Consider the following 23,021-nt stretch of genomic DNA (forward strand, 5'->3'; position numbering starts at 1 on the left):
GCAACAAGAGCACACTGTTGACTCATATCCAGCTTCTCGTCCACTGTGACCCCTAGGTCCTTTTCTGCAGAACTGCTACCTAGCCATTCGGTCCCTAGTCTGTAGCAGTGCATGGGAGTAGTTCATTTACTTTGCTCTCCCCACCACCTTTCTCATCCACACCCCACATCATTTACAGCACTACTTTCTCCAAACGCCTCTGCCCACATCAGGACAGGAAAGAGATCTCTCCACCCAGAGATCCTTCTTGGTTCTGGCTCCATTAGCCCCTCTCTCTCTTTCAGCACTTCCTTCCTGTGCCTTCTTATGCCCTCTGTGCTAATGGGCTAATTAGTTGTTTAGTCCTGCCCAACCCATTCTAATCTGTTACTTAGGCACAGTCAGGTCCATCCTGGGGGATTTAATTGTTTAAGTGATTGGAGTGCTGGCTCTGCTGCCTAAGGTGGGGGACCGTCTTGCTCCTCAGCATAGACAACAAGGTCATAGCGAAGGCCCTCTTGCTGTGACTGGGGTCCATGCTGGCGGATGTGGTCCACCGCGACCAGACCTACACTGTCCTGGGCCGTACCATCTTTAATAATTTTTATCTTGTCTGGTACATCCTTGAGCTTGGGTGTAGGGATGGGTCATTTTCCCTCCTGTCCTTGGACCAGAAGAAGGCGTTGAACAGGGTGGACCACGAGTATCTCCTGGGCACTCTGCAGGCATTTGGCTTTGGGCCCCAGTTTGCGGGTTTTCTTCAGCTGCTGTACACTTCTGCTGGGTGTTTGGTCAAGCTCAACTGGACCCTGACTGAACCCATCAGCTTCAGGTGAGAGGTGCGTCAAGGCTGCCTGTTGTCAGGCAAGTTGTATACTCTGGCCATCGAGCCCTTCCCCTGTCTCCTCTGCAGGAGGCTGATGGGGTTGGTGTCCGGAAAGCATCGGCCTCTGGCCAGGCACCCAGCTCTGAAGGCAGCATAGCTGCCCTCAACAGTGGAGAAGTAATGATGGCAATACCATGAACACCCCTCCCCATAATAGGCTTGTGATCCCCTTTTGAGTCAGGACCACCAATCTGAGAAATGCTGTGTACTTTTGTGTACTTTTTACCCTATACTATAGGTAAAAGTTACACAAAAAGACCAGATTTCACAGTCCATGACACAATTTTCATGGCTGCGAATTTGATAGACTCCTGCACATAAGCGGTCAGGCCCCAGCTATATAGAAATTCTGTGAGAAATAAAGCATACTATTGGAAAATTGTCTGTGAAAACGTATATCCACAAAATAGTGTTCCAATAAATAGATACAAGGCTTACACTTCAACATGATTTATAAACTGACTTCAGCATGTGAAATAACATTAGATATTTAAGTTTATTTCTTTATGATAAAAATAATGTATTTTTTGCATTATAAAATCCCATATAAATAGCATTATTCATAGCACATAATACAACACAAACACATTATAAACAGTGCACATATGAAAAAAATCCAAATAGCCAAACATTGATTCATTTTGAGAAGGTTCTATGTTCTCCGTTATCTTATTTTGGGAATTATTTATAACTGTAAAAGACTGGAGGGAGGGGGACTTGTTTGGTGGCAACACCTTGCTCTGCTGCACAGCTTTGGGTTTTTTGTTCCCTGCCATTGCAGGCTTGTTATGGTGAAGATGATCTTGGTCTTAGGGATCAAGACACGTGTCTGTGGTATGAAGGACAGAAGTAAGGCACTGAGTCATGCTGTCAGACAATTGGGTTAATGGATATAGAGCAATAAAATGGTATCTCCAGAATAAAGGTAGGTTTGTGTGTGAGCAGTCTCACAGTGGGGTTACACAAGGCAAGAAGTAGCCCATTCTTGGATGCCTGCAGGCTCCACTATGTACTATAAAAATATCAATATAAGGGCTCATAACAAGGCTGGATGGTAAATTTTGCACACATGGTAAATATGAATACTATAGTTTTCATTCTTTTTCAGACTGAGATAAGCAAACTGGACAATTCTATTGCGTGAATACTCCATAGGCACTTTATAGCTACCTGAGAAGCACCATGTCATACCACATTCTGTGTACAGCAACATTCAGAACTAGAATTTTACCCTGCGTTCTCTTGACCATGCAAAGGGAGTTGTCGAATTACATGTGTGAATGTGTTATGAAACAATAGTGTTTCTATTAATGAGATTGCATTGCCCTGTGCCAGGCATACACTCAGAGTCAAAAAAGGCACTATCTTCACAGACACTTTCATTCTGAATTTTGTCTTTGCTGTTGCAGTGCACAGCCTTTTATGAACAGACTAAAAACTGCCAAACTCTAATGTACACAGGAAAGAAAAAAGCCTGACCTATTCAGCCTGTGCTTTGTAAATTAGGCTATATACATTTCAGTAACTAGATGTACTATCCATCAGATAATGGACAATGTTTTCTTTCATATAATCAAAATGATTAAATATGAGTTTAACTAATAACATAAACCATCAGTAAAGTTCACCTATGCAGGCAGCAGACTATCTAGTGAGGCCTAAACGTTGCTCTCATTTATAGTGTCAACTTAATGAAGTTACTCTGCATATAGATGGATGTAACTAGGAGCAGAATCTAATCCTCTGGAGTTACTCTGGATTTATGCTGGTGTAACCAAAATCAGAAATATACCAATAAAGATACTTTGGAGTTATACCAGTGTTGCTGAAAGCAGATTGAGTGAATAGTTTTGACTCCTTCAAAATATTATACATCAAAATATTATAAATAAAAACATTCCTTATTTCTTCTGATATTTCATGATTTTGAAGGACGACCATCACTTCCCTTTGTTTCTTAAACAAAAAAGCAATGCAATATATAGTAGCAGTTTAAACCAATGGGAAACTGGGAAACAAGGTGACTCTCCACTTGTCTAGGGTTCCTTAATCCAAAGAAAAATTTCTCATTTTTTCTGCTAATTCCTGTCTCACTTCAATGTGCTTTTTCAGGTTTTGTACTTCACAGGGCAGCTTAATGTCCCACACAGACATACACGACTGCAGCTCTGTAAAAATAATTTTAAAAAACTTTGAAAAGTACTGCACAGATACAATTACTGCATTACAAGAGTGATTCTGCTGCTTTGTTTTTAATTATAGTCAGAAATAATAGATCTGGAAATGTAAATGACCTTTAGTGTAAATGAGAATCAGGCCCAAATCATTAAAATAGAATGAAAACCGATTTGAACCCTACATTTACTATGGCTCAGATTATATTGGGTGTGAGCCCAGTCCCGCAACCCTTATGCAGGGAGTAAGTCCTGTCTTCTCGAAGCAGTCTCACTGGGTTCAGTGGAGAAAGGGGATGAAAGGACTACTTGCGGGACAAGGCTTCCTAGTCTCAATTCTGATTACTGTAGGTATAATTTTGGATATTGTTACATACAGTAAAGAGGCAAAGGATTTTATTACAGTTATAATCAGGGACCCTTAAAAGAGGCTCTGGTTCAGTTAGAATTTTGAGCAAAGGTTTGTCTGGTTCTTCTTTTATCCAAATCAACCCATCCCTGATATCACATTTAATTTTATATTAATATGCCATTGTTCTATTTTACAGGCTCAATTTGGCAGGAGTCTAGAAACACACAGACAACAATAAATCACCACAAAGCTGCAATGAAAATATATCAAATGATATAATCAAATTCCTAACAGACATCTTAAAAAAAAAAAAAAGAGTACAGTATTTTTTACAACGTAAGTAATATGGATTAGTAAAATAAATTACCAGATACCTTTCTGATGTTTGTTGTCTTCATTACATTTATAGCAGTACCCCAAAACCAGCATGACATTCTTGAGGCTCCCTTTTCAAAAATAAAATGTTAGATTTTAATTTTAACTAGCACTTGGATTTCACTTCATTTAAGAGCAGAAGAAGCAGATTACATGCACCATTGAAAGAAAAGAAAGCAGATTTCAGTAAACTAATGCATATTATACATTTTACTGTTAGAAAAAATCAAAATTCAACATTACCAATCAAAAAGTGACATGAAAAAATGCAGCGTGTGTGTGTGTGTGTGCGTGCCCCCATTTAATATGAGGGATTTATCAAAGATCAAGGACAAATTACATAAATATTGTAAATCATTTACCTTCATTTGCACCCATCCAGCCTCACTGAGTAGAGTAAAGAAAAAAATGCCGTGAAAATATGTTAAAGTTTTATGAATGTGGGTGTGAGGACAGGCTTTGTCCCTGTGTCTTATGGAGCATATATAAGGCTAGATTTTGGTTTATTACCAAAGCTGGGATTGTGGAAGGTTTAAGAGGCCATGCCAGGAGTCCCAGGAGGGCTTCTGCCTGAATCAGCCAAAATTCCTCTTGGGTCTCGCAGGGAGCGCTTGCTAGAGCAGCAGTTATCCCACTATGAAAATACACAGTGCGCCCTCCTTGTGCTGGGCTAGCTCTGCCCGCTATGGGTGACTGACATCTGGAACAGTGTTTCCTGTCCCCTTCTGGATTGTACAGATTTCCCATTTCAGGATTCTAGGTAAGGACAGTATGCATTTTTGTTACAGAAAACCATTAGAGGAAATTCTAGGTTATCAGTGTATACAGTTAATGTAAACAGGTTGTAAAGAAGATGCTGTTTGTGAATACACTACAGATTGCCAAAAGTTAAAAAAAATCGAAATGGCAGTGAAGGGAGAATTTTTGGCGACGATGCCATGTTTAGTTTTTAGTGTTGAAGCATGGAAGGATATGAACTTTTATTAAACTCACAGTTCAAACAGAGCAGACTAAGGATGTCTACACAGCTGCTGGCAGGTATGATTCCCAGCGTGGGTAGACATACACATGAGCTAAAAATATCTGTGTGGCCACGGAACCATGGGCAGAGACTTGGCCTAGCCACCCAAGTACAATCCTGCCCAGGGCATGTACGCGGGTGGCTAGCCTGTGCTGCTACCTCCACACTGCTATTTTTAGGCAGTAGCTCAAGCAGAGTTGGCAGGTGTAGGTCACCTGGCTCTGGGAGTTACATGTCCCAACTGCTATGTAGACATACCCTAAATGTTCTACCAAGTGACATGCTGTTAATCTTATTACATAATGGAAAATGCAAAAAAACTAGTTAACTGTGATACAGAAGGCTCAGACTCAAACTTTAAGGCCAGAAGGGACCATCGGGATCATCTAGTCTGACCGGGGCGGATTAGGATTTGTGGGGCCCCTGGGTCAGAGCAAGTGGGGGGGCCCCTCCCCACCCTTCCAACTGCAGTACCCACCCCCGGTGCTCCTGTGGAGTGGGTCAAGCCCCCGTACCTGCACCCCACCCCACCCTACTCCGTCTGGTGCAGGGGGAGAGATGGGCGTGTGGAGCAAGCCCCCGCGCCCTGACCCCTGGCTGGAATGCTGTGGTGGCGGAGCAACCGCAGGGCAAGCTCCTGGTCCTGACCTTGCTCCACGGCAGGAGCGCCGGACAGGTGAGGGGAGCAGGGTTGGGGCATGGGGCACACATTTTTCTGGGGTCCTTGGGCACAGGCCCCATTGGCTCAGTGGCTAATCCGCCACAGAGTCTGATCTCCTGCACTTCACAGGCTTGCTCCTCTCACTCTGATGTCTTCCTGCTTTGTCTATAGCACACTGGCAGAGCCAAATGATAGGAAAATACATCTGTGTATGTGTCAAAGAGCTCCTTACCCCTCTGGGATGCAACATTTTGTAGGGGCTGGATAGCCAGGCTAGTTCATTGCTGTTACAGAACATCACCCGTTTCACTCAGGAGTACAGATGGCCCATAATGTACACAATAGATCAAAATATACCTAGATTTGGGAAAATTTCAATCTGATCTGAACCTTGTAGCTTGGAACTATCCCTGTCTTAGCTTCCCTATACTCTTTCCCATAATGAACAGTTTCAACTATTCTCATGAGAGGGATTGAAGTATTAAGGGTCATGTTTTCAGTTGGACTGAGGCCCCGCCTCCCTGTCTGGAGATGTAAATTTGTGCTTGTAAAATGAACTGCAGATGTAAATCTGAATATCTGAACATCCTCTAACAACCCAATTGTCCTATTGTATCTATTAGTAGATTTCTGGAATCTATTTACAATAGTCACGTGGAAAAATGAAATAATTTCACAATATTTGGCTAAGTTCTATTCTCCTGAAATATTTATATTTGATTGAAATATGTATTTTAATCTTGAAACTGAAACTATATTTAATACTGAAGTACTTTTTCCCTAGTTCCTTTTATCTCATACAAGCAATGTTCTATTATTGAAGAGTTACTCGTAAGGCTTGGACTGTTTCTTATAATTCTCTTCAAAACTGTACAGTCTTTGCATTCAGGGGTAAAACACTTAAATAAATACATGGAAAAACTGACTAAAAAAGTTGATTGTTAAAATAGACACAAAATTTAACCTAACTTCTTATATCTACAAAACTAAGTACACTGCATGGAGCACACAAAATTAAGCTCTTTATTTTAAACCATTATCTTTCCATATGCAGAATTTGATTTTTCTGGAGATTCAGGTGCCTGAAAACTAAGAATTTGAGAATCCAGGTTTTAAAAATCAACAAACTAGTATTATTGTAAATGTACTCGTTAGGATCCTATCACTGTAGAATTCGACACCATTAAATAAAATAGCAGTGAATTATTATTAGGGCTACGATTTTGTCATGGAGGTCATGGAATCCATGACTTCCAGAGACCTCTGGGCCCCTGGCACCTTGGAGCTATAGGATCCCCGGCCGCCCCCAGCAGCTGGGAACTGCAGGGGCCCGAGTTCCCAGCCGCGGCGGGAAGCAGGGCTGCCCCGCAGCTCCGAGCTGGGGCGGTGGGGCTCAGGTGCCTGGAGTTCCCAGGCAGCAGGGAGACCCTGAGTTCCTGGCTACTGCAGGCAGCGGGACTCCGGGGAACTCTCAGCCGCCATGTGTGGCGGGGGTGCCCTTCCTGTTGCCCTCCCAGTTGCCGCGGGTGCCCCAGAGCACAGAGCCACCACGGGCAGCCAGGGTGCCCAGGAGCTGCCCTGGGCAGTCGGGCTGCCCCAGAGCTCCGAGCCACCACAGGTTATGGGGGTGTGCTGAGCTCCAAGCCACTGCAGCTGGCAGGGGGTTACCTGAGCTTGGAGCTGGGGTGATGGGGGGACCCTGCAGCTCCCAGCCAGGCCTCTGCAGTTCCTCATTTTGTAATGCATATTTTTAGTAAAAGTCAGGGATAGGTTATGGGCTTCCGTGAATTTTTCTTTATTACCTGTGATCTGTCCATGACTTTTACTAAAAATATACAAAATTTTAGCCATAATTATTATTTACAATGTAACAAGGCACTTAAGTTGTAACTATAAGGACTACAGTGAAGAGAAATATCTAATACTGACTTTCTAATAATTAATATTTAGCTGGCACTCTGTCATCTAGAGACCTAAGTACTCTATACAACTGCTGTTATAGGCCCTGATCTTGCAAATGGAATCCATGTGTCTCTGGACAGGGTCAGGGGTTCATGGAAGCCATTGTATTTATAGGATTGGGGCCATAGTTAAAAAAGCAACAATGGAAAAACACCTTCTCAGTCAACCTATGTGCTCTCTGCTTCCTTTATGAAAATAAACTTTTTTTATTGCTTGAAGCACTGCAGAGCCAATACATTTTGAAGGGTTAGTCAGAGTGAACTGAAATTTATTCTGCCGTATGAATCATCATCATCACCAGCTAAGTCTGATTGTAGAGTATATTTAATAGAGTCAGTGATGCAGAAAGAAAACAGATTGGATTTTCAGATCCCAGGTTAAGTTTACAGTGATGCCAATGAGAAGATATCAGAGCTTTAAAGTATGGAATTAACGAACAGGAATATAATAAGTGTGGGAACTCCACAATGTTAGCTTTAGAGTCACTTTTCCTACTATGGGCATGCTTTATTCCACGCTGACACTGGAGATACAGCTCAGGGGTGTTTCTTAGAAGGTGAATGTAGTCCATGTGCAATATCCCAGAGTATTTTATTATAATACATATACCTAAGTTTTCCATCCCTGCACTATAATGTATTGTAACCTGGGGATGTCTAGATTAGTCTGGGCGACACAGAAGAACAGTGGGGATGGAGAAAATTACCATACCCCAAATCTGACCCCTCTGCACATGTGCTCTTGTGGCTATGTGTAAAGCAGAAGTAACTCCTTTAAAACCACCCACCTTCAGTCCCTGCTTCCACAGTGGCTCATAGAGGTGGCCATGGCGACAGGAGTAGCTCATACATACAAAGCTGTAGGCTCTGACAGCAGCCCCCTAACCCAAGTTTCTATTCTCTGCTCCTACTTCACACAGCTGAATTGCAAGCTGCACATGTAACTCTGCCCTATGGAGGCACCAATTAGAGTTCTGCTGAGTGAGAACTGAGAGTGGGTGCCACAAATCAAATAAGCAAAAAAGAATGATTATGTATGAAGAAAAAAGAGAATGAAGAAAGAGAAAACAGGCCGACAGAACAGGAGAAATAAAATGGACAGAAGGATGTGGGGGCACGGCACAAAAGGGGCGTGAGCGAGATGCGACTGGTCACAAGTGGAGCTTTCCTAGAAAAAGTGCGGGAGCCACTGCTGTCACATCTAGCACCAGTAGCACATTCTTTGGTATTTACTGACATAAGGATTTAGATTGGTTAGATTAAACATGCAAATAGAATAGAGTGAATGAAAAAAATGAATATTCTAATTAGTTCACGGAATGTCATGTCAAACAGGAATTGTCAATAATTCTATAATGAAAGATTGTTTCTTTTGAATATTTACCTAGCTGGGCTGTCAGCATGACTCGAACAGAGTCACAAAAATCGTGTATTATTCGTATAGGACGACGTGTTGTTAAATCAAGCAGCAGGATATATCCTCCCCCTGTTCCTATCCAGAGGGCAGAATTATTTTGTAGACAGATGGTCTTCACTCTTCCAGAATAAGCCACTATATGTTTTGATTCTTTATTTAGTTTCACCACTTCCTCCCTAAAAATATGAAGAGATTTTGTATTAAAAATTGCTTGCATACATGGAGATTTCATTGGATAATTGCTAAGTTGACGCCCTTGCACGGGACAAAATATTTTAAATCTGGTGTCAATGCAGACTGCATGAATCCCAACCTAAGAAACTTCCTTAAATTAAACAAGTTGGGAAGAAACTACTGAAGTTTTAAGAACCATCAGTCTTAACTTGGGCAACCTGAACAGGGCTTTAAATTGGACACGGGTAGCTCTCCTTTCTCTTTGACTCTCAAAGCTGTATTTGAATAATTCCCTGTTCTAGTCTTTAAAAGGGAATGCTACTGCTCACAGCAGCATGAGAATGAAACAGACTTGACATACAGCACTCCTTTTCACCAGCTTTGTTAGGTGGGAAGCTAAGTGTGTACAAAGAGTTAAATTAACTAGGCTTGTGTAGCCTAGCAGGAGGTAATTTGAGGATGGGGACTCTATTTTAAGGTATTTTGGTTACCAATCTAATTAGTACTGTTTATGGATTGGGGATAAAAGAAACTCAGAAATGAAAGCTTCCCTTCCATATTCTAAATTCTCTCCTATATGAAAAAGAAAGACTGGCAGAGGGTGGGGAAGAGAAATCCCTGTACAGACCAAAAGAAATTAAAACACCCTCCCCTGCCAAAAAATGAAATCCCTTCAGGTGCCAGGATTTCCTCTTGCAATGTGCTAATATGAGTAATTTTATTAGCACGAGTAGATTTATTTTCAATTAATGTACATACATATAGTTGTGTGTACCATATGTGTGTAGTTGTATATGTTTGCATATAGTATATGTGTTATAGTTATGGTCCCCAGAGGATCCAGTATGGGCATTTTATACATTGGAGGAAAAGCTACTACATCATGGATTAATACTAATGGTGATCACTTCTGGCATCTTAGAATCTCTTTTCTTGAAGGCAGAAGCCGTGCGCTGTTGAGTATCTCCTGGGTAACTCCTGATATGCCCTCATCTCAGCGTCACACCTTCACAGTTTCTTGAGTTCAATGGGATTTGAGGGCACTCAAAAGGCCCAGAGGCATTTAATACCTTGTAGGGTTAGGCTCTGAAGGACAGGAGCAATAGATAGCAAAATTAAACCACCCTATCTGAAATTCTGAGATATTTTGCCTGTGTTCTCAATCTGGGCATGGAGCAAAGGGTGGGAGATAATAATGTTACCTGACTATCCTATGTCAGTCCACAGCTGTGGTGGCATGGACAGGAGTCCCACAGAGTTAAAGCATTAATCTGGGTAGTAGTCGGTGAAATAAACATTTGGTGTAAAAATAACAGAAGCTCAAGAATGAAGGCCATGGAAAAATCCTGAGAGCCTGCCTGGACCAGTCCAAAACTTAGGACCAGAAGAGGGGAAAGAAAAGCCATGCCTGACAACAGAACTGGTCTCACCAGTGATTCCCTTCCCCACCACCCCCAAAATGTGAAGTATTTCACTAGACAATCTCCCAGAAGAATCCACTATTCATCTATTACACACAACACCAACAGTATAAAATAAGACACTTACTTTAGAAAATGTGCACAGTCAATTAGTTCACAAAGTTTCTCTGTTTTCTTATCCCAAACTTCCACAAAATGGCTGTTTTTCTTAGCCAAGTAGATGGATTTGTCCACTGCTATTGAAATAATGTTTGCATCACTGTAAGCCTTGTGACAGAATCTAAGAAAGAGAAAAAAAAATATTAAATGTATTCTATATTCCTAATAGGTAAGCTCTACCTACAATTACAGACCCACGAAGCCTAAAAACAAAGTGGGTCTGGATCAATTTAAAAATAAAGGATCTGATCTGAACGTTTACAATCTGTGGAGTTACACCAGTATAAAACCATTTTAAGTGAGATCAGATTCAGGCCTATAATGTAACTATTGGTCCAAGATATGGGAAATCTTAATGTGCTTGCTCCTGCTCCCAACCAAGTCAATGGATGTTTTACCACTGAATTCTGTGGAAGTAGAACCAAGTTCAGTATCTATTAACAAATTTTCCCTAAACATATTTGTCAGGTCACAACAGAACAAACAGCGCTTCTTCCTATTCTAACAAAGGGCCAGATCCTGCAAGCTGCTAAGGACTTTTGACTTCTTTTGGAGAACTGCTCAGCACAACACAGGACCAGACCCAAAATGGGTGCAGCCTGATTCTGCCCAGTCTGCTTTACCTCTGTTTTTAACTCTACTGGCAACCTTTTTGAGTACTTAGTAATTTGAATCTCTTACAAATCCCATGACTGTGAAAACTTTTATCATAATATCTCTGCAATTTGAAAAGAGCATCCTTCTGCCTCACTGATTTGGGGTGAGGTCTGTATGCTCAACAACTTCAGCCTCACAGTCTGATATATGAATAAGACCTTTGGTATCTTCATCACAATAAAATTTTAGCCTCTTAATAATTAGAGGTGAGGAATCATATGCAATGTATGTATATTGGGCAAAGACGTATACGAGTTCTCCAGGTGAAGGAGGAGCAATACAGCAACCTTTTGGGGTAAGTGACTGTCTGTAGTGTGTGTTTGTTTGTGTTTGAGGGTTACTTGCTGTGTGCTGAGCTTGTGTTTGTCAGTCTGTTTGTTTGTTTTGGTTGTTTGAAGGACCGTGTGCTGTGGCTGGCAGTTGGAAGCTGTGAGCTTCAAAGGAAGGTTTGAAAGCTAGAAGCCTCTGGTAAGTGGCTGAGCCTTAATCAGTGGGCGGGGCATTCATACAGGCCAGGGCTTTATAAAGCAGCGCACAAGCGACCAGGGGCTGCTAACAGGGAGTTTCGCAAGGGAGTTCTCCAGGTGAAGGAGGAGCAATACAGCAACCTTTTGGGGTAAGTGACTGTCTGTAGTGTGTGTTTGTTTGTGTTTGAGGGTTACTTGCTGTGTGCTGAGCTTGTGTTTGTCAGTCTGTTTGTTTGTTTTGGTTGTTTGAAGGACCGTGTGCTGTGGCTGGCAGTTGGAAGCTGTGAGCTTCAAAGGAAGGTTTGAAAGCTAGAAGCCTCTGGTAAGTGGCTGAGCCTTAATCAGTGGGCGGGGCATTCATACAGGCCAGGGCTTTATAAAGCAGCGCACAAGCGACCAGGGAGCTTTGCGACCAGGGGCTGCTAACAGGGAGTTTCGCAAGGGAGTTCTCCAGGTGAAGGAGGAGCAATACAGCAACCTTTTGGGGTAAGTGACTGTCTGTAGTGTGTGTTTGTTTGTGTTTGAGGGTTACTTGCTGTGTGCTGAGCTTGTGTTTGTCAGTCTGTTTGTTTGTTTTGGTTGTTTGACGGACCGTGTGCTGTGGCTGGCAGTTGGAAGCTGTGAGCTTCAAAGGAAGGTTTGAAAGCTAGAAGCCTCTGGTAAGTGGCTGAGCCTTAATCAGTGGGCGGGGCATTCATACAGGCCAGGGCTTTATAAAGCAGCGCACAAGCGACCAGGGAGCTTTGCGACCAGGGGCTGCTAACAGGGAGTTTCGCAAGGGAGTTCTCCAGGTGAAGGAGGAGCAATACAGCAACCTTTTGGGGTAAGTGACTGTCTGTAGTGTGTGTTTGTTTGTGTTTGAGGGTTACTTGCTGTGTGCTGAGCTTGTGTTTGTCAGTCTGTTTGTTTGTTTTGGTTGTTTGAAGGACCGTGTGCTGTGGCTGGCAGTTGGAAGCTGTGAGCTTCAAAGGAAGGTTTGAAAGCTAGAAGCCTCTGGTAAGTGGCTGAGCCTTAATCAGTGGGCGGGGCATTCATACAGGCCAGGGCTTTATAAAGCAGCGCACAAGCGACCAGGGAGCTTTGCGACCAGGGGCTGCTAACAGGGAGTTTCGCAAGGGAGTTCTCCAGGTGAAGGAGGAGCAATACAGCAACCTTTTGGGGTAAGTGACTGTCTGTAGTGTGTGTTTGTTTGTGTTTGAGGGTTACTTGCTGTGTGCTGAGCTTGTGTTTGTCAGTCTGTTTGTTTGTTTTGGTTGTTTGAAGGACCGTGTGCTGTGGCTGGCAGTTGGAAGCTGTGAGCTTCAAAGGAAGGTTTGAAAGCTAGAAGCCTCTGGTAAGTGGCTGAGCCTTAATCAGTGGGCGGGGCATTCATACAGGCCAGGGCTTTATAAAGCAGCGCACAAGCGACCAGGGAGCTTTGCGACCAGGGGCTGCTAACAGGGAGTTTCGCAAGGGAGTTCTCCAGGTGAAGGAGGAGCAATACAGCAACCTTTTGGGGTAAGTGACTGTCTGTAGTGTGTGTTTGTTTGTGTTTGAGGGTTACTTGCTGTGTGCTGAGCTTGTGTTTGTCAGTCTGTTTGTTTGTTTTGGTTGTTTGAAGGACCGTGTGCTGTGGCTGGCAGTTGGAAGCTGTGAGCTTCAAAGGAAGGTTTGAAAGCTAGAAGCCTCTGGTAAGTGGCTGAGCCTTAATCAGTGGGCGGGGCATTCATACAGGCCAGGGCTTTATAAAGCAGCGCACAAGCGACCAGGGAGCTTTGCGACCAGGGGCTGCTAACAGGGAGTTTCGCAAGGGAGTTTGGAAGGGGAGCAGGAAGGGGGCGAGGGTCCCTTGCCGGTTCCATCTGTTTTCTCTTGATTCCCCTTAATACCTATAAAGCAACTACATTCTAACTGTTTGCTTAAACAACCCTTTCAGCTGACAGGGGGCTGCAGACGGGAGTTTGACAGAGGGAGGCTTACGATGGTTAGGAAGACCCGCAACACCTGTGCCAGCACTGCTACTGTCTCCTCCACCTGTGCCTGTAGCCAGACAGAGTGCCTAAGCATGGATGCCTCTACCCAGATCCTGGTGTGGTTTTGCAAAGACTGTAACTTGCAATTTCCACTTACGGATATCCAGGCTGGGGGGACCATCCAATGTGAAAGGTGCCTGCTGGTGGAATCTCTCAGGCAGCAGGTGAGAGAGCTACAGGAGGAGGTGGCTAGGTTGAGGAGCATCCGTATCCACGAGCAATTCCTCGACAGTGTCCATGTGGAGACAGCTGAGGTAGCTGTCCCAGTACACAGGACTGCTGATACACCACTGGTGGAGGAGGAGATGGCTCAGGGTGGACGCTGGCAGCTGGTTACTTCTGGCAGCAGGCAGTGCTCCACCCTTGCTCCGAACCCTCCTGCCGTGGTTATAGGTAACCGTTATGCTCTTCTTGATACAGGAAAGAAGGAATCACTCCCTACAGTAAAGGAGGAGAAGCCTCGTACCCCTAAGGCTGGAGAGTCTGCTGCCACCACTGCAAATAGGAAACGTAGGGTAGTGGTGGTCGGAGACTCTCTGCTGAGGGGGACGGAGGCGCCCATCTGTCGCCCTGACATTTCATCTCGAGAGGTATGCTGCCTGCCGGGGGCCCGTATCCGAGACGTTACTGAGGCATTGTCGAGGATTATCCGGCCCTCTGACTACTACCCCATGCTACTCATCCATGTGGGCACAAATGATACTGCGCGGTGTGACACTGAGCGGATCAAGAGTGACTACAGGGCTCTGGGAGCACGGGTGAAGGAGTTTGGAGCACAGGTGGTATTCTCTTCAATTCTTCCTGTTAAAGGTAGGGGCCCGGGCAGAGACAGATGCATCATGGAGGTGAATGCCTGGCTGCGAAGATGGTGTCGCCAGGAGGGCTTTGGCTTCCTAGACCACGGGATGCTATTCGAGGAAGGACTGCTAGGCAGAGATGGCGTTCACCTTTCGAGGAGAGGGAAGACCCTATTCGGACACAGACTGGCTAACCTAGTGAGGAGGGCTTTAAACTAGGTTCGACGGGGACAGGTGAGCAAAGCCCACAGGTAAGTGGGGAACATGGAGACCGGGGAAATGAGTCGGAAACAAGAGGGAGTGTGGGCTATATTGGCAGAGAGAAAGGAGAGTCAGGAAAAAACTGGGAGGAAAGATCAAACCAGTATTTTAGATGCCTATATACAAATGCGAGAAGTATGGGGAATAAGCAGGAAGAACTGGAAGTGCTAATAAATAAATACAACTATGACATTGTTGGCATCACTGAAACTTGGTGGGATAATACACATGATTGGAATGTTGGTGTGGATGGGTACAGCTTGCTCAGGAAGGATAGACAGGGGAAAAAGGGAGGAGGTGTTGCCTTATATATTAAAAATGTACACACTTGGACAGAGGTAGAGATGGACATAGGAGACGGAAGTGTTGAGAGTCTCTGGGTTAGGCTTAAAGGGGCAAAAAACAAGGGAGATGTCATGCTAGGCGTCTACTACAGGCCACCTAACCAGGTGGAAGAGGTGGATGAGGCTTTTTTCAAGCAACTAACAAAATCATCCAAAGCCCAAGACTTGGTGGTGATGGGGGACTTCAACTATCCGGATATATGTTGGGAAAATAACACAGCGGGGAACAGACTATCCAACAAATTCTTGGACTGCATTGGAGACAACTTTTTATTTCAGAAGGTTGAAAAAGCTACTAGGGGGGAAGCTGTTCTAGACTTGATTTTAACAAATAGGGAGGAACTCGTTGAGAATGTGAAAGTAGAAGGCAGCCTGGGTGAAAGTGATCATGAAATCATAGACTTTGCAATTCTAAGGAAGGGTAGAAGGGAGAACAGCAAAATAGAGACAATGGATTTCAGGAAGGCAGATTTTGGGAAGCTCAGAGAGCTGATAGGTAAGGTCCCATGGGAATCAAGACTGAGGGGAAAAACAACTGAGGAGAGTTGGCAGTTTTTCAAAGGGACACTATTAAGGGCCCAAAAGCAAGCTATTCCGCTGGTTAGGAAAGATAGAAAATGTGGCAAAAGACCACCTTGGCTTAACCACGAGATCTTGCACGATCTAAAAAATAAAAAGGAGTCATATAAAAAATGGAAACTAGGACAGATTACAAAGGATGAATATAGGCAAACAACACAGGAATGCAGGGGCAAGATTAGAAAGGCAAAGGCACAAAATGAGCTCAAACTAGCTACGGGAATAAAAGGAAACAAGAAGACTTTTTATCAATACATTAGAAGCAAGAGGAAGACCAAAGACAGGGTAGGCCCACTGCTTAGTGAAGAGGGAGAAACAGTAACAGGAAACTTGGAAATGGCAGAGATGCTTAATGACTTCTTTGTTTCGGTCTTCACCGAGAAGTCTGAAGGAATGCCTAACATAGTGAATGCTAATGGGAAGGGGGTAGGTTTAGCGGATAAAATAAAAAAAGAACAAGTTAAAAATCACTTAGAAAAGTTAGATGCCTGCAAGTCACCCGGGCCTGATGAAATGCATCCTAGAATACTCAAGGAGCTAATAGAGGAGGTATCTGAGCCTCTAGCTATTATCTTTGGAAAGTCATGGGAGACGGGAGAGATTCCAGAAGACTGGAAAAGGGCAAATATAGTGCCCATCTATAAAAAGGGAACTAAAAACAACCCAGGTAACTACAGACCAGTTAGTTTAACTTCTGTGCCAGGGAAGATAATGGAGCAAGTAATTAAGGAAATCATCTGCCAACACTTGGAAGGTGGTAAGGTGATAGGGAATAGCCAGCATGGATTTGTGAAGAACAAATCATGTCAAACCAATCTGATAGCTTTCTTTGATAGGATAACGAGCCTTGTGGATAAGGGTGAAGCGGTGGATGTGGTATACCTAGACTTTAGTAAGGCATTTGATACGGTCTCGCATGATATTCTTATCGATAAACTAGGCAAATACAAATTAGATGGGGCTACTATAAGGTGGGTGCATAACTGGCTGGATAACCGTACTCAGAGAGTTGTTATTAATGGTTCCCAATCCTGCTGGAAAGGCGTAACGAGTGGGGTACCGCAGGGGTCTGTTTTGGGACCGGCTCTGTTCAATATCTTCATCAACGACTTAGATATTGGCATAGAAAGTACGCTTATTAAGTTTGCGGATGATACCAAACTGGGAGGGATTGCAACTACTTTGGAGGACAGGGTCATAATTCAAAATGATCTGGACAAATTGGAGAAATGGTCTGAGTTAAACAGGATGAAGTTTAACAAAGACAAATGCAAAGTGCTCCACTTAGGAAGGAAAAATCAATTTCACACATACAGAATGGGAAAAGACTGTCTAGGAAGGAGTACGGCAGAAAGGGATCTAGGGGTTATAGTGGACCACAAGCTAAATATGAGTCAACAGTGTGATGCTGTTGCAAACAAAGCAAACATGATTCTGGGATGCATTAACAGGTGTGTTGTGAGCAAGACACGAGAAGTCATTCTTCCGCTCTACTCTGCTCTGGTTAGGCCTCAGCTGGAGTATTGTGTCCAGTTCTGGGCGCCGCATTTTAAAAAAGATGTGGAGAAACTGGAAAGGGTCCAAAGAAGAGCAACAAGAATGATTAAAGGTCTTGAGAACATGACCTATGAAGGAAGGCTGAAAGAATTGGGTTTGTTTAGTTTGGAAAAGAGAAGACTGAGAGGGGACATGATAACAGTTTTCAGGTATATAAAAGGGTGTCATAAGGAGGAGGGAGAGAACTTGTTCACCTTAGCCTCTAAGGATAGAACCAGAAACAATGGGTTTAAACTGCAGCAAGGGAGGTCTAGATTGGACATTAGGAAAAAGTTCCTAACTGTCAGGGTGGTTAAACACTGGAACAAATTGCCTAGGGAGGTTGTGGAATCTCCGTCTCTGGAGATATTTAAGGGTAGGTTAGATAAATGTCTACTAGGGATGGTCTAGGCAGTATTTGGTCCTGCCATGCGGGCAGGGGACTGGACTCGATGACCTCTCGAGGTCCCTTCCAGTCCTAGAATCTATGAATCTATGAATCTATGAATAACTTATAAGTATAATTATATAGGGTAAATCCTATGCTCAATGCATGTACATGGCTCTCAATGAAATAAATCGGAGTTGAGCAAATTCTTCCCAGGTGTGCATTTGCCCAATAGCATTTATACATTCATAAAACATACATCTACTTCTGCCACATTTGTAAAATAAAAATGCACACTACTTAATGTTTGCTTTAAAACTAGAACAAATTCCTTAAGTATCAGTTGATCTTTTATTTTTTTAAAATATTATTAAAGGAAAAAAATGGAAATAAGGTATTTACAAAGAACAAGCAATAGGATTCTCAAACAAAACACTGACAGAAAATTTTAATGAAAACAAGAAGAATCAAATTACATTAGTATAAAAAACTCACAGCTGACTTGTCTTTGTCTCAATCAGTTTTTGAATAGATAGATCACCAGATAATGATATAATCTTTGTTCCACAGCTTCCCCAGACTATATTTTTTTCAGATGCATATGTGGATTCACTTAAGCACATAAGTGGTGTGCTGACATTCCCTATAGTTAATATCTTCAAAGGTGCTGCACCCTTGCACTGTAAGAAGAAAATATACCCTCTATTAGAAACATACAGTATATACTTATACAAGGCAACTTAGAAATTGACAAATCAAACACAGAACACATACAGGGCCAGATTTTCTATACCTTTATAACACCTTTGTGCCACTGGGTTTTGGTTTCAGCAACCCCCTCACCCCTTATTTTTTGGTAAACTGCATGAAAGAAAGCTATTAGAAGTAGTTACTTTACATATTACTGATTACGTTTTTTAAAGAGAGTACTATATATGTTAAATTTACCTTTACTACTTGGTCTTCAAAAACTGCTACTTTGCCATCAGCTGTTCCCACCAGAAAAAAATTCTTCTGTTTGCTGAAATGAAATTATAAATTCCAGAATTGCCTCATGAAAGGACGTTCATTAAAGAAGGTTTAAAAACAGAAGTGTCTGGCAGATCAGAGGTTTTATTGGTCACTAAAAGTGAACAGAGGGCCACATGTCCAAAAATAAGCATTTAAGCTCTGCCTGTGAGCAAGTAACACATGTGCAAAGTATCTAGCTTCAGGCACAATACATGTACAACCACCCATTTTGTGAATATTGCTGTGAAGTCAGATTTCAAAATGTAGCCCATAATGTTTAAACTCTAAATGATACCTTTGCTTTGAAAAAAAGTTGCAGTATAAACAGGTAACAGAATCTGACATTTTCTGAAGATGGTGTTTGTTTTTTCCATCTTCTGTATTAAATGCCCACAGGGAACCAGACTGTGTTCCTGCCACAACCCAGTTTTCTTTCTCTGTAGGAAGAGTCACTAAAGCCAAACATAAGATTCTTCCATCTGCAATGTCCTGTGTCAAGAAAAAATAATTAAAAGCAGCCTGGTTATTTTCAGCAAGGATTACACTACTGAATTGCATAACGTAAAAACACTAGGCCCTTTTGGGAAGATGGCCTTTCTTCCCCAATTAGCAGAAGATACTTTCAACTTTTCCTCTGGCAACCTCTGGCATTCAAAATCCTGAAAATAAATGATTCATAAATAGCTATAGAGGGTCCTGTGGCACCTTTAAGACTAACAGAAGTATTGGGAGCATAAGCTTTCGTGGGTAAGAACCTCACTTTCGTGGGTTCTTACCCACGAAAGCTTATGCTCCCAATACTTCTGTTAGTCTTAAAGGTGCCATAGGACCCTCTGTTGCTTTTTACAGATTCAGACTAACACGGCTACCCCTCTGATACATAAATAGCTATGATCCATGGCAGGCTGATGCCATGCCTGTCCTTTTAAGAATGCACCATCTGTCTGCCCAATGCTGTGAGAAGGCCAGCATGGTGATCTAACACATTAATTAACTGACTACCAGGAACCAGCAGCGGCTCCAGGCACCAGCGCTCCAAGCACATGCCTGGGGCAGCAAGCTGCAGGGGGCGCCCTGCCAGTCCCTGGGAGGGCGGCAGTCAGGCAGCCTTCGGCGGCTTGCCTGCAGGAGGTCCGCCGGTCCTGTGGATTTGGTGGCAATTCGGCGGCGGGTACGCCGAAGCCGCAGGAACGGCAGACCTCCAGCAGGCATGCTGCCGAATCCGTGGGACCGGGGACGTCCCGCAGGCAAGCCGCCAAAGGCAGCCTGCCTGCCGTGCTTGGGGCGGCAAAAAAGCTCATGCCGCCCCTGCCAGGAACACATACATTCTCAGCATATAGCAGCTAATGAAGATCTGAAAGCTGTTGTTAGAGGAGCAAAGAAATGGAACTGCACTTATGGTACTTTCTGTGGCACAGTTTAATTGATGGAAATAAAACACAGATCTAAATATTGCATTTTAAAAAATCCCGCCCTCCACCCCAGAAAGCAGCAGTTTCAAATGTAACACAGTATCTGCTATCTCATGCCTGTGTCTCACTACTGTCTATTGTGTCACAGAAATCTTTCTTTTAATATCCAGTGCTGTTAGTGAAACATGTGCAACTTCGCATACCTAGCCTGGGTAATCCAGCTTCCAGTTTGCAAATCTGCTTCTTGTGACAATATTGGATATGGGAACTCCAGAAACTAAATGGAGATATTTGGTGGGTGCATCCCATGGCAGTGAGAGTCTCCTGAGAGGAGTGGGAATTACAGGAAATTGTATTGGCATGGAGGGTTATCAGGATTATTGGTCTGTGTTCTGGCCTCAGTGCAAAAAGGCAGAGGGTTGGCGTACAGCCAGCCCACTGGAAGAAAGAAATGCACTGGTGGTAGGACAATATTGTGAGGGGTGTTGGATGGACAAGAGGGAGGAGAAGATGATCACAGAATGATAGAAATGTAGAGCTGGAAGGAACCTTGAAAGATCATCAAGTCTAGATTCCAGGGGCTTTTCCCCTGCTCTGTATTCCATAAGCTAACCAGCTTCACTTGTCAGGAAGTCTCATGATAATCAGCTTAAATTTCACTTTGCTCAGTTCCATCCCATGACTTCTAGCTATGCCCCTCCCTGAGACACCATCAGTAATTGCTCTTAAAAAAGAAGCATTTCTGTGGCCCTTTTGATCTGAGGATCTCAAAGCACTTTTCAGACATAGGGAATTAAGCCTCAAAGTCCCCACTTCCCTGTCAGTACAGCAACTATCAATTCTAAAGTTTTATAGTTTCATAAGGTAAGTCTACATAGAAAAAAAAAAACCCAAAACCATGGCAGCTTTTCTGTTTCATCTCATGGTATCAGTGCAGATTCTTATATCAAATGTCTTTGGAATTCTTGACCATGAGACGTAGCTGATATGGCGGTACAGCATGAAAGCAGTCAAAGCTGGAAGCTAGGCTTTCCAGACGCTATACCCTATTGTTAAAATGCATTTAATACGTAAATATAGAAACATCAGACCTATCAATGCCAAGGAGTTAGTAATAAATGACAACTTTCACACCTACCTCACAAGTTTGGTCGTCTGTATTTAAGTCAATAAACGAAACCTGGCCTTTTTTTGTATTTCCATTACCTATCCAGACCCCTGCCTTCTTGCAGCTTTGATTAGAAGCAACCATGCACTCTGCTGTAAAGGCACTGCGTATTGAAATATATCTCATCAAACAGATAAGCTTTGCTGAGTTCAAAATATCATAAACCTGTAAAGGACAACACAAGATAACCAAGATAACAACAGTCTGTAAATAAAGAGATAGCACTTTTCATTCTGAAAGATAAAGTACAATCTATGTACACAGTATCACAGCAGGTAATGGTTACTCATGTACTGCAGGTACTGCAGTCACTATGCACTACATTACTGTTTTTCAGGTGGAAGTGAAGAATTCATTTTCCCAATTGAAACTACAGGACAATGTCAATGGGACTTAGTCTCCTATGTCACTTAAGACACATTTGAAAATCTTACCCAATATCACAGAGCAAGGTAGTATAGTGATAGAAGACACTATGGTAGCTTTTAGATCTATACCATTTTAGAAGATGTACGGAGTGGTGTAGATGAACTACATAATTTTATAACAAGTTCTTGTTGTGTAATGTTAATTGAAAATGTCTATCTGACATGAATCCTATGTGGCTAACATATACGAGTATTAATCACCAAGTAATGAAGTGGCAGAAACATCATTGGATGATTCATGGCAAAATATAAAAGAAAATGGCCAATTTGTATGTTGCACAAATGTTTCTGTTCAAAATAGTGAGGAGAAAATACTGTACTTCTTACGAAGGGCTTGTCCACACGGTGCACCACTGGGGTGTAAATTCTAGTGCACTGGTGAGTAGCACACTAACTGGCCTGTATGGACCCTACTGTTGTACCCCAGAAATTCCGTAGTGCATATTAAATGTAGTCCTGTTTCAAACAGGACTACATTAACACCCACTACGGAACTTTTAGTGCACACCAGCAGGATCCACATGGGCCAGTTAGTATGCAATTTGCTAGCATGGACTAGAATGCAGACTATGCCAGAGATGTACACCGTATAGACAAGTCCTAATTTAAATTCACCATTTCCTCTTGAATTGGTAGAGCATAATAAGTCAACAGTAGAAGTTAACACAAAAATTGTATAATACAATCACAAACTACCTGGGCAGATGTAGGTCTTTCCTGAGGGTTTTCTTTCAAACACTTGCTGATTAAACTTTCAACTTCAGGCCAGGGGGCACACCCATATTCTTTGACAGGATCTAAAATATAAATTTTGTGCTAATTAGATAATTGCCTAATTAGTGCGATTTATCACAACTAAGGACTGAGAGTTATGAATACCATTCTTCTTACCAGAATTTCTCACAACTTCTTACAAAGCTGCCCAGAGATACATCCCACACTAGGGTAAAATTTCAAACTGTATAGAGATTAAGTGCTCAAGTTCTATTAACAGCAAATTGGCATTACACAGCTAGAGAGGTTGTCATTACCAACAATCACATCATGATGCCCGAGACATCACTATTTCCCTGATTTTAGAATTGGATCTAAGCAGTAACTGCTGGCAAACACTGACTTTTTAATGGGGACTTCAGCAATGCCCATGCACTCTCTTTTGAAAATTTACTCATCTCTGTTCAGCAGAGAGAATGGTATTAAATAGAATTAGAGGAAGTCTTTCATCATACGGGTGAATTTTCAGCATACTGCACAGGAACTCCCAATAACATTTATGGGATTTATGAGGTTAAATTCTCACATAGTGGTTTACCTCATCATCTTAGGCACTGAGAGTTCTAAACCCAAAATTTAAATATTAATTATGGTGAATTAATGTTTT

General features: G+C 42.7%; 1 protein-coding gene across 1 annotated transcript in view; it reads right to left on the minus strand.

The window, feature by feature from the left end:
- Nucleotides 1-1,342: 1,342 nt before the first annotated feature.
- LRRK2 (leucine rich repeat kinase 2) overlaps nucleotides 1,343-23,021 on the minus strand; it is a 140,905-nt gene continuing 119,226 nt past the window's right edge. Inside the window, exons 43-51 of the mRNA XM_054018958.1 lie at nucleotides 22,337-22,437; nucleotides 21,183-21,377; nucleotides 18,928-19,121; nucleotides 18,570-18,642; nucleotides 18,117-18,301; nucleotides 10,549-10,701; nucleotides 8,794-9,002; nucleotides 3,766-3,837; nucleotides 1,343-3,033 (exon numbers count right to left, since the gene is read on the minus strand). Of these exons, the coding sequence (XP_053874933.1) occupies nucleotides 2,912-3,033; nucleotides 3,766-3,837; nucleotides 8,794-9,002; nucleotides 10,549-10,701; nucleotides 18,117-18,301; nucleotides 18,570-18,642; nucleotides 18,928-19,121; nucleotides 21,183-21,377; nucleotides 22,337-22,437 (1,304 nt within the window). The 3' untranslated portion in view covers nucleotides 1,343-2,911. The remainder of the gene's footprint in view (nucleotides 3,034-3,765; nucleotides 3,838-8,793; nucleotides 9,003-10,548; nucleotides 10,702-18,116; nucleotides 18,302-18,569; nucleotides 18,643-18,927; nucleotides 19,122-21,182; nucleotides 21,378-22,336; nucleotides 22,438-23,021) is intronic.

This window comes from Malaclemys terrapin, chromosome 1 (genome assembly GCF_027887155.1).
Source record: "Malaclemys terrapin pileata isolate rMalTer1 chromosome 1, rMalTer1.hap1, whole genome shotgun sequence".
Taxonomy (NCBI): Eukaryota; Metazoa; Chordata; order Testudines; family Emydidae; genus Malaclemys; species Malaclemys terrapin.